This window comes from Rhamphochromis sp. 'chilingali', assembly GCF_963969265.1.
Source record: "Rhamphochromis sp. 'chilingali' genome assembly, chromosome: 11".
In the NCBI taxonomy this organism is placed as follows: Eukaryota; Metazoa; Chordata; class Actinopteri; order Cichliformes; family Cichlidae; genus Rhamphochromis; species Rhamphochromis sp. 'chilingali'.
The window spans coordinates 28056518-28080683 of record NC_137938.1 but is presented as its reverse complement, the minus strand read 5'-3'; the positions used below and the strand labels follow the sequence as shown (position 1 = coordinate 28080683).

At 38.8% G+C, this 24166-nt stretch overlaps 1 protein-coding gene across 2 annotated transcripts; it reads right to left on the bottom strand.

The window, feature by feature from the left end:
- Positions 1–1553: 1553 nt before the first annotated feature.
- Positions 1554–21484, bottom strand: rspo1 (R-spondin 1). 2 transcript variants are annotated; one of them, XM_080897061.1, is made up of 6 exons: positions 21109–21484; positions 15204–15865; positions 11377–11571; positions 8977–9120; positions 8158–8382; positions 1554–4229 (listed from the first exon to the last, which is right to left on the bottom strand). In XM_080897061.1, exons 2-6 carry the CDS (start codon positions 15298–15300, stop codon positions 4063–4065), a joined length of 828 nt encoding a protein of 275 aa, XP_080753187.1. In that variant the 5' UTR covers positions 15301–15865; positions 21109–21484; the 3' UTR covers positions 1554–4062. The 2 variants fall into 2 exon arrangements, with proteins under 2 accessions (XP_080753187.1, XP_080753188.1); XM_080897062.1 differs by having other exon boundaries at positions 15204–15666.
- Positions 21485–24166: the final 2682 nt, after the last annotated feature.

The window sequence follows — 24166 nt, the reverse complement described above, 5'->3', positions numbered from 1 at the left end:
CTATTTTGTTTACATTTGGTCAAAGCATTGTGCATTCAAGTCCAGCAGGGTGTTCCCTGTTGATGTGATGCACTTTCTGGGGTCTGGGTTAAAAGCCAAGCTAAAGTAATGAAATCATTTAGTGTTAAGAATCTTGGCAAATCAAGGGCACCCATATACTCCAAAGATTTACCATTCATTTCTCTTGGAAAACATGGGAGCGGGGAACAAGAGAACGAAAAAAGAGAGTGGGAGCTGAGGGAGAGCTCCGTCCAGTGGAGCCAGGGTAAGAATTTATGGTCAGGAAGAGCGATGAATGTGTAATTTACGGTGCATACTCTACCATTCCCCCTGCCCTCCCCTTTGGTAATGAGAAACGGCTGTTTGTTGTGGGGCCAGTGCATGGTATACCCCCTCCCTTCTGGCTATGACACACCATTAGTTTTTATTTCTGTCTCTGCTTTTACGACCCCTGCCCAGGCGCCAGCATTTGGCCAGTGATCGGGACCATCACACCATCTAAGCCCTTCCACCTCTCGAAATGGCTTCCTGTAGCCTGAGAAAAAACACGCCGTAGCTACAGAAATCTTTCAAATTGGAGATAGATAGCAACATACTAACAGCTCCAATCTACCAGGTTTATATTCAGCACAGCGAGGAGGAAATGGCTACTTAAGGTACAAAACTGTCCAAAATAGATCACATTGAACAGGACTGACCTTCCTTGTCACATATTTTGTTTCTCTCTGAAATGAATAAATAATTGCTATTTTCATTTTTGTTATGATTATAATAACAGTCCTAATTTTGGTTTGGCTATCATATCGATTGCTTATGTAACTGTATTCACCTAAAGTCACATTTCTCAAATTAAGGCAACACAGCTGCATTGAAAAGCTAGAAAAAGAGCCGCAAGAGCAGCCATCTAAAAGAACAGGATCTTAACATTGAAGTGAAGCAAATTATAGCAAATATGTGTTTTTGTTGATACTGATTTTAATTTATTCTGTATCTTAACTTGTTTTCATGGAATTCAAGTTTCTTATTTAGTTTTACTCTAATTTGTGTGCAGTGCTTTGTGACAACTTGCTTGTAAAACACACGTTATATATAAATGTTACCAACTTAACTGAATTATCTGCTGCTGGAATAAAAAAAAAAACCCACCCATGATGCAGATTACAAGTAGGATCATTTGTTTATGTGGCCATAATGACATTAAAAAGATCAAAGTTAAACCACAAAATCAGAGGCAAGTTGATATTTTGTTTATCCTGTTCCTTCTGAATAAGCTTGACTAAGCTTGAGATTTGTACATAAGTAGTACTTTAACTAAGTTAGGCTGACTGTGTTTCTTTCTGGAAGTGAAAAAAAGACTAAAAGAAAGGAAATAAGACCACCTTGCAAAAAGGAATGAATTCATTCAAGTATACGCATAGTACTTGTTTTTACTGTAAACCCCACAGCAGCAATTATTTGTCATTTATTGACAAAATAATAAAACAGCCAATCTAAAATCAAACAGACCAGGTGCAACATGAGCGTAGGAGTGATGCTCGTTAGCTTCATCTGAACTTTATTTAGGCTTTCACAGAATAAGCTATACATGATAGTACTAATACTTTTAAATTTGTTGATAAACACAGCTTGACATATTCAGTATCACAACTCATAGTATGAATGAATAATAGAGCGTGTAACTTTCCCCGAAACTAATACCTTGTTTAACAAACAGACCCATGGAAAACACTCCATCCGCAATGTCATAAAGCCAGTTTTTACAGTATACGTTTATAAAATGCTATTATCGTTCTGAAATATGAGCAGTAGGGAACATTATATTTGTGCAAAATCTTCAGACCCTGTTGCAAACATACTGATTAGTGATGATTTGATGGCTTATATAGTAATAATTGGCTTGTATTTACTGCGTATTCAGTATATCACTGTGCATTTACATTTTTTTGCTGTTTTCCACATCCTTTTCCTTCAATCTGTTAGATCAGTATTACCATATACTATATGTGCAAACATCAACAAACCTACAAACAACTAAGTTCTGTCATCAAACCACTTGAATTCGTGCAGGAATGCATATAAACAAACACCCAGACTTCAGTTACAAACAAACAGATGCACACGCATACACACACTTGCACACACATGTAATCGTTTGCCATGCAAATACTCATTTCTGTGCAGAGATATTTTCAGATACAAACATTTTTTTTTCAAAACAAACATTAAGCTATCGAATGACAAAAGTTTGTGACTAAAGACCAGAGGATATAAGATGTGCGCCCAGTAATCCTCCTCTGCATTTTCTTCAGCTTGTTTTGGAACAACGACTCAATTTTTGTACACAACACAGTGGGTTTTAAATCAAACAATAAAGATGCGACTGGGGTACAGACTTTCAGCGTTAATTCAAGACATTTGACAGAAAAAAATGTATTAACCGTTTAGGAGTTTAAGATGTTTTATACACAGTCCCCAATTTTCAGAGTATTGATTGACTAGCAGTTTTATGGCCAGGTGAGGCCTATTCTCTCAATATTACACAGCAAATTAAACAGATCAATGATCTGAATTTGAATCTAAGGGTTGTGTGTATATCTTCAAAACTCTCAATATGAAGTCCAAATGAAAGTAAAGGAGGCCATCATCAGGCTGAAAACCCAAAAAAACCTACTAGAGAGATAGTCTTAAAAAAGAATGAATGGACCAACCAGCAAGTAGTTTTATCATTGTCAAGGTCTACAATCAAGAGATGCCTCAAGACTAAATACACTCAAGAGTAAATACAGAGGGTTTACAACAAGGTGCAAATCACTGGTTACGCCCAAGAACCAGAAGGTCAGATTAGATCAGCCTTTGCTAGAAAACATCTAAAAGAGCCTGCCTCCTTAGCTAATTCTAAAGAGTACAGGGCTATAGTCTGCGCTCAGATCCAGCCGAAAGCTGCAAAACCGATCTGGTGCTTCACAGTCCAGATGGATTAGGATCCACAGCACTACTACAGAAGAAACCCAGTAATTTTTCAAGGTAAAGAAATGGGATATTCTTCAGTAGCCAGGTTAATCATGTGATCTTGAAGTCAATAAAGAATGAATTTCAGTTAATGGAGACAAAACTGAAGGCAGAGAGACTGACAAGCAAGGGCATATTGAAAGTGACTACAATCACTAAAGGACTAATGGAGAATCTAAAGGAAACACAACATTTGCTAATTCATTGACTGTAAAGGTTAAAAAAAAAAGCATGAAAAAGAATCTTTCATCTAAATTATGGCTGAATTTGAGCCTTTTAAAATGGGGGGACTATGTATAAAAAAATGGCTGTAATTCCAAAAAGTAAATGCAATACTTTTATGAAACCTCCTGAATCAGAGCTCAAAGATCATGTAGTTTTTACTTGATTTAAAATCTGCTGTTGTGGTCTACAGATGACATGCTACAAAAAATGTGTTTGCCCAACAAATTATGAGCCTAACTGTATAGAAGACTTCTGTCCTCAGCAACCACAAGTGATTTCCAGTGCCTTTCTTTCTGTTTCCTTTCACAATAGGAAATAAAGGTACCAATACATAATACTTTCTTTGTCTTTACATCACAGACAGTGACAGTTGAGAAAATCCATCTGCCACCTCTTACAAACATGAAAACAAATGGAGAACAGACGGTAATTAAAATCAGACTGGAACAAAATACATCATGGACCAGAGGAGATTTCGGCATCCCTTCATTCATAATCAGGCTTGAATGCTGCATTTAAAACACATGGTCTGGTCTTAGTTTAAGAGTGGTCAGTTCATCACACAAATCAAGTCCAACCATAGTCTTCATTTTGGCTTTGCTGTCCAACATTAGGACAGCATGTCTCTTCCAGATATGGTGAGCTATTCAAAAAGCTTCAGGGAATCTTTTGTGTTTCAGCAAACCTCCAGTTCTCTCTGCATCTTCTACAATGCAGCATAGCAGCATTAATCCCTTCCTTCAACATCAATCTGTGTCTGTGGCTGACACTGCTGGGCGAGGCATTGTCTCTGGTTTTCTCTCAGCCTCATCCAGCAGGCGTCAGCGCTTAGGTGACAGAGCTGGTTGTGATGCTGGGAGCAGTGGTCGTCCTGCTCTGGCCTTTTCTCCGCTTTCCTCCTCCTCCTCCTCCTCGACTATCTTGTCCTCGCCCACGTGCGTTCTCCCTTTCTCTCCTGTTTGTATCGTCTTGTCGGTCTCCTTTACTCTTCCTCTCTGAAAAAAAAAGAATGTATAAGGAAAAAAATTGGGGTTATACTACACATTACTGTATTTCTTATATAAAAGGCATCTGCCCCAACAAAATGTTGCACATAGAAATACTCCTGCTTGGCTAAAAACCTCCTGAGGGGTTGTGTTATGCATCAGAACTTTTAATACAGGCTACCAGACATAAACCATAGTCAAGAAATCCCAAACAACAAAAGCTAAAATAATGTTATGTTTAGCCATGGTGACAGTATATGTATAGCAGCAATTACCGCACAACATGCAGCCAGCAAAAAATAACACATCTAAACATTTGGAGCCAGTTTGTCCACGACTGGACTGAAATAACCCAACAGCTGTTGAATCAGTCTCATGTCTTCAGTTCACGGCCAGAGGAGGTAGAATGCAAATCCCTTTAGAGTCTCCCTGACTTCTGTGGCATCACCTTTCACCTTTGTTGTTTTCAGTAAAATATCTTCATAACTATCGCACCTGTTGCCTGGAAACTTGATACAGACACCTGTATTCCCATGCAGACGGGTTGTCACAGTGATACTCCCTTTACTTTTTTATCTCCAATGCAGTCGGGTCCCAATAAAAAACTGTGTAACACCAGCAGAAAATGGTAATCGTAATTAATATTGGATCTACTAACACCTGCATATTGATATTTTCATAGCATAGCGCCAAGCGCTGCAGTACCTAAGTACATTCTCACAAAGGTGTCATCCACACGCTAAGCTCTCAGTCTGTTTAATTTCTCTTTCAGCAACCCACTCCCTTGTCCCACTTGACATACACTCAAACCTCCCCGTTAGTACTCTTGCATTAAAATTCACAGCAGTCACACATTTTAAGAGTATAATTGCTCTCTAAATGCAAACATCCATCATTGTGTGGTTCATTTCCACACTAAACCTGTTCATAAAAGTGAAGGGCTTAGATCGGCTGGTGATTTTAAATTACAGCACACGTACTGACTGTAAGAGCGGAAGGGACAGACAAGTGACAATTTGCTGTCACATAAATCACATCTGGCTTAATGAGTTAAACATCGTCAAGGACCCAGTAATGGCCCACAATGATATGAAGAGCTGCCGGAAAGTGCAAATGGACACGAGGCTTGTGTCTAGTGTCAGGTTTCAGTTTAACTTTGTCAACTTTAACTTTGTCAACTATTGTTTAGGCAGCACTGAAAACTATTTGATTTTGTATATACGAGGGAGCATAGTTACGCTGGAGTGTGTTTGTTATAAAGTTGTGTGTTGAGACTCTCTGCACATCCGGAAAGCTGAGAGGACACGTGCCAAGGGCTGGACAGTGTTCACTGCACGGCTGACAAACTCAGAGCTTATGGCGCCACCATGTTTGTCTGCTGCTATGCAGTAGTAACTTTATGTCTGTGTTTATCTCCCTACCAGCACTTTTAAATTTGTCACCCATTCAATTATGTTCAAATTGAAAGAAAAGAAAAAAAAAACTCAAGCCATGATATTTCACAAACTTGAAAAAGAGCAGAATTCTACAGTGAAATTCAGTACATGGGCGTGACGTAATTTTGATGTGAATGTGAACAAACCTAACACAATAACATTTATCCACCACTGACCCATGCATGTCACAGTTACTTTAGTCTGAACTGTAAACGAGAAGGCTCAGTCCCACACAGTAGTGCACAAACAGGAATAACATGTCTTTTTTTGGAGCTATTAGTGCCAAAAGTGGTGGAAACTTCACTAAGATCTCATTTGTTTAGTTGACTTAAATTACATAAGATGAGTTTGTCCAGCTTGTTCATCATTTGTCTTGAATGAATAAACATATTTCTAGACTTTTATAGAAACTATTAAAATAAACACTTAATATTGAGAAGTAACAGATTCGCTTTAAATCACTGAGACACAATGAAAGAGAATGGCATTAAGTAAGGGTCTTCAATCACACACTGCAGCCTCTGAGATGATGTGCTTACTGTGTAAGGACTTAATTACTTCTCTAACAAATCACTAATGGAGCCAAGAAAGGCGGACTCCATCAGTTTATGACAGCTCTGATTGCAGCTCCTCTTCATCCAAGCTAAACAATTTTGCCTGACAAATGAAATAACACATCCAGAAAATTTTGTTTTCGCGTGAGACCTTTTTGTGGAGCTTCAGGAAAAGGGTGGAAAAAAAATCGCAGCCAAATCAACACAAAGCGTGAGATCTGCAGACCACTAAATCACTAATGTTATACAAGGTCTGCCCCCTGTGTTTTATATAGCCAGTTGCCAGCCAACTCCCACCCCACAGATAAATCCACAGCTGCGCTCTTTTTGCGGAGTTTACCCACATAAACTAGTTCATTGGAGTCGTGGTACCATCACGCATGAATGATCTCACAGAGGGAAACTCATCCCTGTACGTTTTAGCACCAATAAGCGTCTTCAGTTTATACACGTTTACCTATTTAACAGTAGCTTACTCAATGTGAACGATCACATCCACAAAGCTTCCACAACTCATCTCCTCAGATCAAACCTAACACACCCTTTGCTTAAAATTCGACAATCTACATAGCAGTTGTTTTTATAATATTTCACTATTCAGTATTATTCTGAACCAAAGGCTGAATTTTTGTTCCAGGATGCTGGCCCCACACAGAGCAAATCTGCCACTCGTTTGTCAAACTGCGCTGTAACAGCCTGTCCAGTGAAGCGGCCCCTCCTCACTGAGCAGTTACGAGCCATGCCAACCTCTCTCATTTCCCATTACCGCAGATCTATGGGAAAGTGTCAGATCATGTTCTGTTTTTTAGACTCAGACCCCTGGAGAAGAAGAGAATGATACCAGAGTATGTAAGCCTCCACCATGTTTACTCACATATATCAAGCCATGTCATCTGTTACGTGTTGCAACATCTGTACTGTGGCCAATTAATATTGTTATGCAATGCTGCTGCTGTGCCCGAAATCCCCAAAGCGTGCCACCGAAAAATAAAGACCTTAAATACTCCTCATTAACAGTTCTCTAAGTCTTGTAAATAAGTTTACAGTTGAAAATTGGCATATTATGCAAAGCAGATTAATATGGGGGTATTTAAAGACAAAGAAACTTTCTAACAACATTTCATTAGCAATAACTCCTTTGCACCTAAAGAGACCAGAGCCGATGATATGAATCAGGAACAGGGTTAAACCCATCCACTTATTTTCCTGTCGTTTGCAAGCTTTATCACCCCCAGAATTGCTGCTGATACTTATTTATTTGTTTGACTAAGAAGCAAAATATTTAAATGTAAAATAAGCCTTATTTCTGTTTTTGTTGCATTTTTGTATTTAGTATGCTCAGGATGCTTGACTCAACTGAACAGACCGGTCGTTTAATAGCCGTAGCAGCAAATAAGCCCAAGAGCACTTAATAAGATGTTATGAAAACTGATAATGACCACTAACTGGTGACAATGATAGTTCACCCACTGGAGAGCAAGCTGCTATGTGGATGAAAAGACCTCAAGCAAACATGTCATGGGCATGTAAACCTCGCGCTTCAGCAGTCCTCAGAACAAATAGCTCTTTCTAGCTCTGATCCTTATCCAGCTTTGCAGTGCGTAATGTCCGCCCTTCATCTGCTTGGCTCGCAGATGAAGTTTATTGTTTACATGCAGAAAAGTCAAGAAATTCTGTGTTCTGCTGTGGACTCTGCCAAACCAAACCCAATCAACACGCTGCGGGTCACAGACACACTGGCGAGAACGCAGGCCTTTGAATGTCGAGTACTGGTTCCATCAATCATCATACTGACTAAGAAGGAATTGCATAAAATACATGCAGTATAATACAAAATACATTGCCTCTTAACATGTTATCTAAGCCCATAAACATTTTAGTATTTGACATTTATTAAGGGTTTCATCTTCAATCCGTTTGTTCGGTGCGTGTGTATTTGGTTTTTACCCCTCACACACGGCGTTTTGGTCACGACACACTTCCTCCTCTCTGTCTCGGCAGCACAGGTCTGCGAGGGTACAAAAGCAGGGGAGGTATCCGGACTGTGAACCTGCGGAAGGGGCACACGAACCCGGGACTGCGTGCCTTTCCTAAATCCGCATGTTTTGTTTTTCTTCATACAGGAACCCCATTGGCTCCACTCACCCAGTTCACACTCTGAGGCACGTTGACCTGGAATGAAAAATAAATAAATAAATAAGTACATAAAAATGTGGAAACCACTAAGGTACTGAGTAAATGGTTCATAGCTCACATTTGTTTCACAGCCTCTCAGCAGTTTTAACTGAGGATAATGAGTTTAAGTAAATCTGAAAACAATTTTTGCTTGTTTGATCTCTGATGAGAGAAGGACAGATAGATGAAGCTGAAGGAACCTGAAAATGTAGCAAACTGTACAGCATAAAGTGCATGTAACAAAGTCTCGTTTTAGGGGCCCATTCAGTATATTCACTGTGGATGAGCAAGGCTAATTTAAAAGAACAAAAAGGCAGCTTAAGACTCCAGGTCTCTGGAAAACTGTGCCAAGATGTCTGGAGAGCTTTGAGTTTCCTTTGTGTTTTCTAACTTATGACAGAATCATTTTCACAAGAAATAAAACAACAAAAAGGGTCAGCCCAAGAGTTTGCTTTTTTTGTAAGAGTTCGCTTCGCTTTTCCAGACCCGAACATAGATGACTGATGAAATTAAGTGATAAGTAAAGTTTATAGATTCCAGCAAATCACTGTGAGTTGGTAAGCAGTAAATATAAAGAAAAAGACCACTCACCGACACACTCCATGGTCTCATTGACGGTGCGTTGGCCTGGAGGGCAGCTGACATAACATCTCCCACTGTGTGAATACAAGCCCTCCTTACATTTTGTGCAAAAATTGCGATTGAAACACGCTTCACAATTGTCTATTTTACATTCTGCAAAACACAGGGAGACAAAAAAAAAAGGAGTAAGTATTCTGTCAGTTTAAAGTCACGTTGAGACTGGAGACTGTGTTATTATTTTGCCTTCAAATTTTTGGTATTGGTCTGAAACCTTTCTGAGGTTAACGTAGAAATAATAATATGGAATATTCATTGTTCTCATTCATGGTTGTGAAGACTGAGGACAAGGGGAACTTAAATTTTATTCCCTCTGAGAGATTTATTAGTGATGGGGTATTTTAAGGGGGAGTAATCCCTCTAAAAACACATGCACCACAGTCCTTGTTTTTTGGAAACGGGGTGTGAATGAGTACAGCCAGAAGTCTATCCCTTCACTAACTTTTGGAAAAGTGGGTTTCTCCACACCTTAGTCTCATTAAATCTCTGACTCAAACAACCAACTTCTTGAAATTTGGATAATGAGAACCATAAAAGGATAAAAACCAGACATCGTAAAGGACTCCCAAAAGCTCAAGCTCCATCATGAAAGGCATTTCCTTATTCATTATATCTGAGAAAAACAGTGGAGGCAGGTGAAAATATCTCAGTATAGGAAATATATTTATAGCTATAGTTGATGTAATAGCATGTTAAGAATGTCTACTCTGCAGCTCTGGTCTGATACCAAGATCCAAAATGATAAAACGTCGAATCCCTCAGTGGGATTCTTCCGTCTCCCGATTACTATTTTCAAACTCTTGACAGCTAAATTTGACCGTCCTGACGTTTGTAGCCTTATAATGTAAGACATGTGTTTGTAACAAGACATTGTGGAATGGTATGTATAAAGTTAGATGATTGGATAATGACCCAGGTTAGTCACCGAGGGCCTCAGAAAAGAATTCAGCAGCCTTCTGCAGCAAACTGGGACGGTGAATGAATGCCGCATTGAGAAAAACAGTTATAAATGAGATTCCATTTGTTGCAATCTACTAAAAACACACAACTGTGTCATTAGCACTGATAAAACAAACTTTACATACATCTGAAATAACCAGTTGTGAAAAAGTTACATCTTTATAATCAGAATTATAGGCTTTATCTGCTTTTGGTTTATGAAATCATTATTTAGCCCTTGTTGACAGATACTAAGTGTTGTAAAAACGGGCAGTCAAGAACACTAAACTCAAAGCAATCACTGTCACTAAAGCAATGAATATCATTAAATGTGGTAATGACCAAACAACAAAGCAGCCCTCATTATATTTACCTTAAACAATCTTTCAAATGTTGCTGAGCAAAGAATAATCACAAGTGATTTAGTGCACACTCACATTCAAAGGAACCCTTTAACACAGTTACTTAGTAAACAGGCGTGTATGCAGACCGTACTGTGCGTGATACATTAAGGTTCTATCAGAATAACAAGTGTGTAAAAGGGAAACCGAGACTATCACGACTGTGGCCTGGCATGAACTCTGCACATGAAGGCTAAATAAAAAACACAGACATCCTCTTAAAAAACAGACAAACAACAATGCATTACGAATGTTTTGGTTGGGATTTTTTTCCAGTCTTGTTTTCTGCCCACACATAAGAGGAAACAGACAACAGGCGGAGTTGCTGAAACTGCCTCTTAAAAGTATGTAATGTCAGTTTGTTAAGTACTGTGAATGTGACCGTGCTTTTGTCCATATTCCAAATGAGCCAAACCTGTCTGTAACCATAATAAGAACTATTTCAATTAAAACTACTGACATTCATTCTGATTAGGAAATAATTTGCTTTAGTTCATATTTTTCGTGCCCTTTTCCCATGAAAACAAGAAGCAACAGATGATTTAATCACCAAGTGGCTACTTCTATTATTACTCTCGCCTTTTTTGTAACGTGCATTATGTAATGAGGCGCTATATGGTATTCGGTCACAAACAGGATCACATAAGACAACATCAAAATCACATAAACTGCAAAAATATGCAGAAATAGAGGGTGTCTATTATAGCAATAATAGTTTGACTTTGTTAGATTCACAAAGGGATTTAGAAAAAAGGTAAAACAATCAAATAAGATACACAAGACAAAACTTAAACAGGTGAAGATGAACCGAGGATAAACACTTCTGCATGCTTGTTCTGAAACCAGATGTGTGGAGTATCACAGAGTAAAGAGTTAGCTGGATCTTTTTACATATTTGCAAGATTCCATATGTGTATCTACAAAGTTAAAGCGCCTGCTGGCATCCTGTTGATATATCACTAACACTTGCATCATTCTGTGGTCAAGAGGGTACAACACAATTAGAACTCACGGGTGCATCGATTGTTGCCTTCGGGGTTCCTCATGCCAAAGTATCCCATGGGGCAGGAGGCAAGGCACACGCCTATCTGACGGATGTCATTGCGCTCCAGGAAGATGAAGAGCTTGGGCTTGCATTTAATGCAGCCGTTATACTCAGAACATCGGTCACAGCCTTTGGGGCAAGACGGGGGCCCCTCAGTGCTGACTGTGGAAACATAAGGTAAACAATGAGAAAGAAAAGGCCACACTGAGGTAGGTAACAGCATGGTCCACCGACGGGAAAAAAATAACATAAATTGTTTCCAGCCACATATGAATTTTAATGAGGAAATAAAAAAGGTCCAATAGTCAACAACCTGCCTAGTAGAAAAACATCAGGAATTGCAATATTTTTTTGGCGTCGTTACCAGTCATAAACATGCAAACATTTAATATTCCAACAAACAAGGGTTTAAGCTTAATTTAAGGGGGGTTTGGCCAGACATGAGTGGTTACTCAGTGTTTACTTCCAGAGGTGGGACCAAGTCATTGTTTTGCAAGTCTCAAGTAAGTCTCAAGTCTTTATCCTCAAGTCTCAAGTCAAGTCTCAAGTAATGTCAGGCAAGTCAGAGTCGAGTCTCAAGTCACTGGTGTAAAAGTCCGAGTCAAGTCACAAGTCTGAAACTTTGAATTTCAAGTCCTTTCGAGTCTTTAAAAAAAACAAATGAAAAAATAATGTTGCAGTTATATGCTAAATGTAAATATTAGACCATGTAATTTTAAAATCTGTGTTTTTCTCAACACATACAAAATAGTGAACTTAGAAAATATACACAAATTGTGAAATTGCACCTCTTTAAAATGCAGCTCAATTAAACTTAGCTCCAAGAATAATTTTCACCGACAGTTCTGAGATACGCTGCATGTTATTCTTGGATGCGGTTGTAGGACCGGCTTTAAAATCGCATGACAAAAATATCATACACATTAAAAAAAACTGTATCACCAACGTAGCCTGGAAAACATTTGCTAGTTAGATGAAGTCAGCTATCTCATCTTAGCATATTTATATGCATATTTATAATTATACGGTTCTTGGAGTGAGTGCATACACTCATGAAGTTTAGTAACTTCCGGTCACTGCAACAAGCCCAGGTACAGTTTACCGACGGATGGGTACAGGACCTTGAAATGCACCGTGTAGAACGAAAGACCATCGTACGTATCATAAGTTTACCAGTCTCACAAATCGTCTTCATAAATACACATTCGTTAACCGTTTATTAATATAACCTTTGAGCTCAACGGTAATTAATTAGTAGTGGAAATAATTTCTGGTAGCATCACAGAAATGTAGCAGTGACAATAATATTGTATGCTGTAATCGTACTGGGCAATTAGTGATACAAAAAACCTGTTTTATCCTGTGAATAAAAGTATGTGTTTTTGTCAGTGTACCATAATAACAGAAGCGAAACGCAATATTGTGTCAGGACAATTTACTATTTATGCACAACAAACAAAGGAGCGACAATTTCTGTTCAGCGCCAGACTTGCTTGTAACCTATATCACCAATTATGTTAAGAAAAATGACGCATTAACTACAACAGCAGACTGACCTTTGTGTAAATGCTTGGAGCAGACTAACCTGTGAGCTGGAGTGTTCTGGGACGTTATATTTGATCTTTGAATGGCTGCAATCCAGTCGCCTCTTTGTTACTTCGGAAACATGGCTCGAACAATTTCTCTTCAACGACGTAATCCGATAACAACCGATCTCTTTACCCGTCGGCTTCCCGTGGCTGTCATGCGACCGGCTATTGCAGTTAATAATACAACAGCTTCTTGACATTTTTGTGTTTCTTTTTATCGCTGTGTGACTGATTTTAATTGAAAGCCTGCGTGCGCTAGTACCGCTTGCCACGAGTTCCCAGAATCCTTTGCGGTTCTACCCGTGAATGACGTCACATTTTCAATCTTCATATAATATGCATGTTAAATTTTATATTTGGGGTAAAATATCAAGTCTTTTCAAGTAAACCGGTTCAAGTCCAATTCAAGTCCCAAGTCATTGGTGTAAAAGTCCAAGTCAAGTCACAAGTCTTAGAACATTTTTTCAAGTCAAGTCTAAAGTCATAAAATTAATGACTCGAGTCTGACTCGAGTCCAAGTCATGTGACTCGAGTCCACACCTCTGTTTACTTCCAACTGCTTGTCGGAGATGCTTAACAGATTTTAACTTGGAGAAAGCCAGGTAACTGCGGCTGACAGTCAGGACCAAGAGCCTCTCAGATTCAGCCAACTGTCACTGGGTCCGGGCAGAAATGCTACGGTGACCGACATGTCCAAAATATAGTTGGTGAATGTGTTGAACGAGTGAGGAATTTTAGCATTGCAATGCATTTACATTTCCTTTAATCTAATCCCAGACTTGGAGATGAGTCCAGTTGCCTCACTCTCCAAAAAGGCACAACCTGCAATCTAAATCAATTTTGGGTAAATTGTGTAAAAGTGCACATCATTTTTGAAGAACCATTCTAAGACAAAAACAACAGTCGCCTGAGTTGATTTACTGTCGTTTACTTTCAGCTAAAAATACACACAATCTTACACAGCCTGACCTCCCGCCTCCCTGACATAACTCGTCCGATAAAAGTATTAAACGTGTTTTTCTATGAACAGATTAGTCTATCATTATCCAGTTACCGCCAAGTCTTATTGTTACCACTAGTAACTATAAAAGTAGCTTGGGTGTCATCTTTAGCAACAGTAAATGATATAAGTTCAAGAACTTTTTTTGGTAAACAGTGTAGAGAGTTTGTGCTCTCGGTATGTTAAAATTGACCAGTCTGCTTTGATTAGTCAAGTCTGCACGATACTAAATCCTTTCAAAGAAGAAAAACAAACAGCCCTAAGGCAGCAGAACAAGTCGCTCTGTCCTTTGTTTATTATCATTTTCTTGTTGTGGGGGATGGATGAAAAAAAAATGAACATCATTAAATCAAATAACTAAAGAAGAAGCGCAAGTTGCAAACGTTTATTTAGTATCTAGAGGGAATAAGACTGTCGCAGTCTGCATGGCACTCGTGTATATGGCGAGTGACCTCAATCCTTCTGTCCAAATTAGATGAACTGCAACGACGTCACTGTCTACATATACATCAGCGGACTTAACACAAACTGACACAAACAATAGCTATTCCTTCCCAGTATGTGTGATTTTAATAATGCCACATCTGTTATTGTGGATAATCTTGGTATTATATGAATTCTGGTTCAGGAAGGTTGGGGTTAGCTTGGCATTGGCTGAAAGCTCCTTTTGTGTAAGGGAAGAATTATTTCAAAGCTGACAGTAATACCAGATCTGAGGCTCTGAAGCCAGAGATATACTGCGAGCCGACCTGAACACTGTCTTTGCGGTTGCGTGAGGTTAGAAAAATGCTTACAACAATATCGGCAGCATGGTCCAATTGAGAGCTAGAACTGTCAGGTACTCATTCCATTATGTGCCCACGGAGCCAGACACGAAGAGAGCGATGGCTTTGAGAGGGAATCCATCAAAAACCACTTTATAAACAACCCTAATACCCAGAAAAGCTTCACATAAACTGAGAGAGGCATAATCTTAAAAAGAGGAAGAAACACGAGCCATTCTGGGGAAGCACTGAACTGAACATAACCCACCTAGGAAAAACAAATAGGAATGATGAGAAAATAAACAAAACGTTATCTTTACTTTGCTTGTTAAATGTTTATAAGGCGTCCACCACAGTGACTCAGACCACAGAAACGAGAAGCAGCAGTGCTGCTACGAAAGAAAAAGGAAATCAAAACAAACTGACAAAGTGAGAACTCACCACGTCTATGCCGTCTCGCCTTGGAGAGCTTCAGAACATCACTGTGACCCATGGAGCTGAGAAAGACCATTGCCAGCGCCACCAGTCCCAGCTGCATAGTCTCTGTTGCCTTCCAGGCTATGCAGGGTCCCCCCCCTGCGACGAGATGGATCAGGTGGGGGGGCCACCTTCCTATGCGGGACAGGTGGATGCTTATCTTACTGGGATAGATGATCCCTCCTTTCTCTTGTAGTACTGCACTTCTTCTCTGTGTGTCTGTCCCTCCTCCCCAGTCTCTCTGTATCGTTCACTCTAGTGGCTGACACATCTAGAAGTCTGTGTAGTGGTGTGTGATGCCGCAGTTGCTTGTCCAAATGTCCCCGCGGCACAACAAGCCATCACACTGGTGTTGGTTGCACTGGCAAGGCAGTAAAAAGGGCACAGCTGTTGATGAGGGAGGCGAGGTCACGGGGTTGTGCAGAGACTGAAGAAGAGCAGAGTGATGGAGTTCAACAGGGTCATCACAGGAAGCTTGGGCTGAGCTTTCGATCTGTAACAGCGGATCTGCTGTTTAAGGCGGGTTTATGGTCAGTTACTGAACAACTAAATGGTTGCAGAGTGACAAAAGAAGACTGGCTGATTATGACTACAGCTGAATAAAGATTTGCTGGTATTAGAGCGTGCTGAAAAAAAAGAAGACAGAAACATGTTGAGGAACTGGACTGTTTCTAGATACAGATAGATACTAGTTGTTGAAGAAATGGTAAATCAATATTTTAACACTTTAACTCAAAACCCTTTTCATGTCTCTAAGATGAATATAAAGCTAAAGCCAGTGGTTTAATTGGCTCGATCAAAAGGTGAAAAGGTCACTCGTACAATGTCATGTCACTTAATCACTATAAATCTGCGGTATAAAAATGAGAAACTGCAGTCTTTTGCATCCAACCAGCTATCCTACCTCCCGTTTAACTTAACCTCTTAGGTTTTGCAAGTTGCCTATCTTAAGGGTTATAAAAGAACACTAGGAGTTTAAGTGCCTAGTCAGGAAATTGCCCCTACCCCACTTAACCGCTCATAAAACTGCAAATAACACTAAGTTAATATTCAATTTTTGCCTTTTTATCCACCCTTTATGCCAAGCTAAGACAGCCAGTTGGTGACTACATCTTCATTGCTCACATAGCAGAATAGCAGGAAAGCCAATATTTAAGTTTCATATTTTCCAAAATCTCACTTGCTTTATTATGTTTCCCAGCAATAAGAGAAAAGCTTGCAATCACTGCATTTATATGCACAAACCAGCAACATTGAACAACAAAGATGTTTTAGTTGGCCCAAACAGCATTCGCTGCAGTGTGATGCATACTTTTTCTCTTTAACATTAGTGGTTTCTGTAATTTGAGGAACTAAAGCCATAACTGGATAAATCAAATGATCAGTCGTACAAAAAGGAAACCAAATCCCACAAAACAAACATAGACTTGGATAACAAATTGAACATGTTTATCCTTTGGAAATACAGTGAAGTAAGTTTCTTCTGAGAAACGCACCACACAGTCAGACTGAAGGCCTTTGTCATATTTGGTGCTGAGATCTTTTTTCGATAGTGTCATGTGCTGCCTGTATTTACAGCTCTTGTGTGAAGAGGACACACAGAACATGTTAGCATCGGAACAATGGGAGGTCCTCCCTCGCAGCTCAATAAAGAAAAATAGGACCATATTTGGGTGTTGAGTCGGTTGTGGCTCTGAATCACACAAAGGACAACGCCATTTGGTGTGTTTAAACATTCCAGGAGGCAACATTGCACTCGTTGCTAAAATACAAATCAAAAGGGATGAAATAATTTCGTCCCTTTCGATAATTTCACAAGATTTATTTTAGGTGGCCGGAGACGAAAACATTTTGATCATGCACATCGAACTTACAGCTATAGTTTTACAGTTTCTAAATGTCATATCATTTTTTGTAGTTTGTTTCATTTCAAACTAATGAACACAAGCAACTGAAAATGTAGTACTGAAGTTATTTACACAACTATACGAAAGAAAGGAGAGTCACTAAGAACAAACTGAAACTACCACTACTAATTTACTGCTTAGTTTAATAGAGTTGCTGTTAGTTATCTCACAAAATTTGTCATTTCTAATAATTAGTATTGAAAAGAGGAAACTACTTTAGTAGACATTAAAATTTGATAGTATTATTTCAGGATAGGGCTGGGCCAATGGGGCTTCTGGGCACATGCCTAGGGCACTATGTACAGTTAGAGGCCCATCCAAGAGAGAAATGAGAAAAAAATTACCAGGAATGTTTTCTCTTAACGCTTACTCTCATAAAGACAACTTTTAATGGCCTCCCCTGTACCTTTAATGATGAGTTTTACCCCTCAGTATGTATCAATAAAGGTGTGGCTCTGTGACTATTCCGATAGTTTCTGGGGGTTTTCTCAAGTACAGCTGCACAGGCAAAAATAACCGAACAATGAACGTTCCGTCATTTGTCATTCCGTCAACGGCATAAGAAGGCCTGAAATATGACAAAACCCCTTCAGTTTAGAAAAGAGCTTCAAGGGTTACTGCTACAACTACACATGTTTCTTTTCTTAGCTATTTATTAATGAGTGACTTATGTATATATATATATGTATATATTGTACTATTCTTAGTTAGCGTATTGTCTGTCTTGTTAATGTTGGTTTATAATGGAGCACTGTAACAAAAAATAATTTCCCCCAGGGATCAATAAAGTATTCTGATTCTGATTTAAGAAAATGATAATTGGTAGATGTCCGTAGATTTTATCTGCATCTTTCTCCCCTATCCTTTAAGGCTAGCAGACTCTCCCAAACTCAGCTAGCTAGTGGATACAGCACTTCCAAACTAAATGAAATGGACATCAAAGCAAAAAAAATTTTAAAAATTCAATTTTTGTTCAGGCAATTCAACATGAAAACACTGCAGTTAACTTTAAAGTTGTTGAGACATTCAGTAAGATGCCCTGCAAGCTGGAAATTAGTCGTAGCAGTGTAGCTCATAATAAAACTTTGGTTGAAGGGGGCAGGCTGCCATCACCCGTGGAGGCCTAGCTGAACCTAACAACAAAATATCCAAATAACCAGTAAACAGTTCTATTTTGGGTTTTTTAACATGGAAACCAAAAAGTTTATTCCCTTTCTAAATTAACGCATCCCAAAAGTGCTTTTCCTGAGAAAAGCTTAGACTAATTCATTATTTTTTTCAATACTCATCCAGGAGCGGGGCTGTGGCGAGAGTCACCGAAAGGAGGGGGAGATAACAGACAGACAGGAAAACAGACAGACAGGGAGAGAGAGAATGAGAGATAAAGAAGATAGTAGCAGTTTTGTTCACGAAAACGTACATTAAATACAATATTATTGTTTTAAAAAACACAAAAAAAGCTCTGACTGCTTCATTTTTCGTTTAACTCAAGGTACTTCAAAGAAATGTATTTTGATGGTTACTTAAAGTACAGTAAGTACAGTACTATTAAGTGTACATGTATGTCCACACTCCTGCATGATAAACCTCATTACTGAAGAAAGAAAAAAAACACAAAACTGGTCATCAAAACAAGCTGGTTAGGGTCCACCAAACATTTGTGCCACGGAATCTGCAACTTGTTGATCTGGGCACGAGACATGGGTTTCCTAAATGGGGAAAATGTTGAAAGTCTCCCTAAGTTTATTTAATTCTTCATTCTTAATGACTCACTATCTCATTGACACATCTCAGCTAAAGCATTATTTCCAGGAAAGAGCCAAAATTGTGGCTTGCAGCCAGTCTTCCACAACACCTGTTTGTTGGGTTTGAGAGTGGTGACTGGAGGACATGCTAAGACTGGATCAACTCAAGACATGTGCCAGAGACTCTTTCACCCAGCACTCCCACAACTGTCAAAAGCCTAACTCATCCCACTCCATATGTGCTCTCACATGCTGCAGAGATAAGAGGAAACACTGGGCTACAGAGCACATCAATCAGGAAAAGGTCTTTGCTGCCACTTTTAACATGCCACATCACAATCAGTCATTTCTCTAGGAAAGTCTGGCACTTCAGCTTTAATAGTTCTCTGAAGCTGCTTCCTCGTCCATTTAACAGTCTGTCTTTACCCAACAATAGCCACAATCAAATGAGCACAATGGAACTAAGCCCAGCTCATCAAATAGTCAGGAGATTAAATTGCCTCCTAAGTTTGATCTATCAATTATTCAAATACTGAAAGGAAGCTCTCACACTGGGAATTTATTGAACTCGAGAAGGTGCCACAACTCTGAGCTCAGAGTTGCAAGTGCCTGTAACTCAACCTCAGAGCTGAACAATGATCATCTGTAGGTAAAATGTGTGCCAGAATTCCTCAATTACACAGAGACTTGCTGAAAGGGTTATAGAACAACGGCGATAGCGGAATTGTAAATCTAAAACATAGAAGGCGATAAACTAAAGAGGCAGCGATTACAGATTTTATTTAATCAGCTTTTTCCCTTCATGAAAATAGGAAAAAATGTTAGAGGCACATTTTACCATTTACAACTAATTTACAGTAATCTGAAAACCTTCGATTTCAAAATTACATAATTTTAACACAGCATCTGCCACACAGACAATAAAAAAAGCAATTAGTGGTGAATTCTGGACTATTTATTTACTTACGCCCCCAAAATGTGGTCGCTCATGAATGCAGGAAACAGTGCAACGGCAATTTGTGGGCGAGTTCAAGCAGTCATACTTCATATTCATTCTAAATTTATTTTGATATTTGTAAAATCCCTGACATGTATAGCCAAGACCTGAGCTTTGAGCTAACCAATTCACATTATCAAATTTGCAACACAAAGGGGAAAATAAGTGTTTACTGAAGCTGAGGCTCTAAAGAGAAACAGAACCAGACTCACAATCACATATACACTGATTAGGTTTTGATTAGGTTTGAATGTATGAATAATAAGTAACCTGTACTCATTCTATAGTATGGCATAACACCTGGCTGCACCAGCAGCACCCACAGAAGCCTCAGCTATTTTGGTAATCACTTCCTCTGTGGCTTAAGGAGTAAAGGGAGTGAGAAGTCAAATATGCAGCAGTTGTAACACACTCAACTCTTAGAGCAGAGCACTCAAAAGTATCTCTGGCATCTTCCCACAATGTAAGCACAAGCAAACTGTCTCTCTCTTTTTTCTTTTTTTTTTGAAGTTTTCATGTAGGACTCAAGACTGCACAGTTCCAGCAGTCTGAAGGTTTGATTCTGCACAGCTCATTTGGGCACGGTTCAGCTTTTCTGTTATATATTACTGTGATTAATGCTAGCTTTTATTTATTTTGCTGTCCAGCACTTTGTGGCTGCATGTCTGTAAAAGCAGATTTATAAATAAGCTTTACACACTTACTTTCTCTCTGGAGCACCACACATTCTAGTTAAAAGCTATTTGCTGTTCTTCAGCTAGAGTGGTGCTCAGCTGTCAAATCCATAAGTAGATATACAGATTAATACATTTGTGTAATGTAAAAATAGCGTGAGAAAAATAATAATAACCTTCATTATACTCCGGGGTAAATTTTAGTCTTTATATAAAAGTCTCATCATCTCAGTCCATACTGATGTGTCAAGATAGGCGGCATTCCCTCTATTCCATGTGCCACTGAGATAAGATGTATTATATTTAAACTATAATACATCTACACTGGCATTCACAATAGTTTGAAATAAAATAAAAAAAACTCTTAAGTTCTACAACTTCGAAACGTTTGTAAAATTAAATGCTGGCATATAAATGAACCTATATAACACTAATGTGTGATATATACAGGTGTGTATACCCACACGTGTGTCTCTCTGTGTGTGTATGTGTGTGTAATCCTACGACATCGGCAAGTACAAAACGTTGAAAATCAAACAGACTCACCTGCACACCGGAGCCCACGAAAATACTGTTTATGAACGCTCGGGTCTCCGTTTCCTTTTTTATAAGCGAAAATCTGTTAGTGGTTTGGTCACAAAAAACTCCTCCTCCATGAGACCCCCATGCAACTTTTCTGTCATCATTTAAAAAGACATGATTTTTATGATCCGTTAAATGCGATGCAACTGCCTTTAAGGCGGATTTACGCACACGGCAGAAAATGTGCAGAGGATTAAAATTCCATGCCTCCGACAAAAAGGATTTACATTAAAAAAAAAGTATACAGTAACACTGTATATATACATATATACTATATTCCGATTAAGTTAGCCACTCTGACTTTTCTAGTGCGCGTGTGTGCACTGGAGCTCCTGCGAGATGCGCGTTTTAAGTCACTTTGAAGCTCGAACTGCATCCAAGTCAGGCAAGTACTTGCAAAGCCGCGATATGTGCATCCAAACCCCAGCACTGCCAGCGGGCATTACAGGCCACACCCCTTACAATTTTACTGAGAAACAAAACCTGCGATAGTGTTGTGTAGGTTAAATGTAGCTGTTTAATGCAAGTTTCCATTTATTTCTGTATTCGATGTTACTGAGAAAGCCTTTTATTTATGACCTTTTATCTGAAATGTAAAATAAGTTCTGTCTTTGATATATATGGTTAAACATAAAATATAAGACAAAGAATATAAAGCATTTTGCTCAAGTTGCTGAATAAGGATGCTTTCAGATGATCTTCAGTACCTCCCACTTAGTTCCATGAAATGTGCCTTTTAGATGAGAATCAGATAACTGATTTCTGTCAGCTGAGTGGAGGAATAAAGTTGTTTTTGATAAGAAAATTATATATGTGTGTGTCTATATATAGAGACACACACACATATATGTTACTATCAACACAAAATCACTAAACCCATCTACAAATAACAAGTATTAGATATGAGCAGTCCTCGTTTTCTTGCTATCCAACAGGGGGCCATAAACAACAATTCTTGGAGATCAGAGACCAGAATTCCTTGTTTTGAGACTGCAGCGTTTATGAACACTTACTATGTGAACAACTACTAAACATCAGCCACATTCAGTTACCCTCATCTTGCTGAAGGATTTATCATGAGAATTAAGTTACAGTCCAGAGAGTTTGTTTTTTTCAAAGTCACCAAGAAATAAACCCAAACAATATGCGATCACGTCATCATGATGATGGCCAGTGATGTAGACAAAGATATAACATCTGAAACGGATGATACTGTAGGTTAGATATTAAAGCAGTTGATCATATTATTCTGCCAGCTGGTGTTTCGATAGATAGATAGATAGATAGATAGATAGATAGATAGATAGATAGATAGATAGATAGATAGATAGATAGATAGATAGATAGATAGATAGATAGATAGATAGATAGATAATGTAAACAAATCCAAAGAATAAAATGCATCTTATCATATAAACTGTCTAATGCTAGGTACTATTTTACAACAAGAAGATTAGTGACAAGCAGCACTTCTGAATTGGACAGTCAGACTTTATTCTTAAAGTTCTGTAGTGACTTTGACAGGCTGTAAAGTCATGAGGACATCCACTGACTGCCAAGTGATATCCCACAGGAGCACTAAAACAGAGCCAGACAGTCATTATTGTATCAGTTCTAAGATGCTTATGCATGCAAATATTACAAAGTCAACTTTATTAAGGTCATAATTTCTGTCGTAGCTGAAAAGCCAAGGGTAGTTTTGGACAATGCAATACCTCCAGGGTAGACTCCAGAGCAAGCAGTTTAAAGAGAGGGAATTATTAATGACTAATGATAGGTTTATGACTCCAACACTGTGACTGTGCAGAACACTGAGAATGCTGAAAAAGATATACAAGAAAAGTGTTACTATTGTCCCTAAAAATGTAAATCAAAGTGAGATGATGTTAAAACCATTCTGCAAAATGCAGTGATTTATAGGTAGATTATTAATGATCATACAAAAAACAAACAAAACACAGCCTGTTCGAAGTTTCCGGTGGTGTATTTATGTCAAGATACCCTCTATCTATTTATTGTCAGTGTTGTTTTCTTTGTTCAGGCAGTTTCAGGTCTTCAACCTCTATAAAAAGAGTACCTTGATTACATTGCTGTCGCTCAGTCTTTCTCCTCTGCTTTGTGCCTCTGAGTCTAAAGTCTCATTGAGTTTTGAGGCCTCAATTTCACATGTAATCAGTATTTAGTTTTAATGATTAGTAACAACCTAATCCAACTTCAATTGGATATTAATAATGAACCTGTGGAGCTGTGTTAGTTTTGGCAAACCCATCTGACAGTAATGTCTGGCAATTGGAGCAGTTTTAAGAAGACCAAGAAGTTGGGTGGTTGATAAAACCCTTGTCTTTCAGATTGACTGACATATTGTAGTATGTCATTCAAAAACCAAATGCAAAGTCACAGTTGACCAGTCATAAACAGAGTACTATAGGCTGTCAAAGACACACACATAGTGGGGGTGGCTTTCCAGACAAAAGCTAAGGTGATAGACAGATACCTAACTTTCCAAGTCCTACAGGACCCAAGCTCTGACACACTTTTTCATGCAAAAAAAAAGATCTTAGACTTTGACTGCTGGATGTGTCAAAAGTAAATAGACACATGTGCATGTGTGTGTGTGCACACCGTTCACAACTTTAAACTGTCTGAGACTCTTCAGGCCTGCACCAATGTCTGCCAGTCATCAGTGCAAAAACCGTCAGGACCCATGCCAATTCCAAAGTACATACAAACTTACCATATGTGCATTATTCAGCGCTCACATGAACTATTATCACATACTTTAGAACTTATGGACCAAAATGACAGTTACATATCACAGAAAGAGCTGAGCAATACTTCAGCTATCAAGAAAGAATAACAAGAAAAAGACGGATCAGCAGGAACTCTGAAATATGATGGAAATGCTGTATGAACTTCCAAAGCCAGACTTTTCATCACCAGTCCTTGTACTTGGAAGCTTAAAATCTAAATTAAATATGGTGTATTATTCCACAGAACATTCAGTACCCACTGTCACCAACTG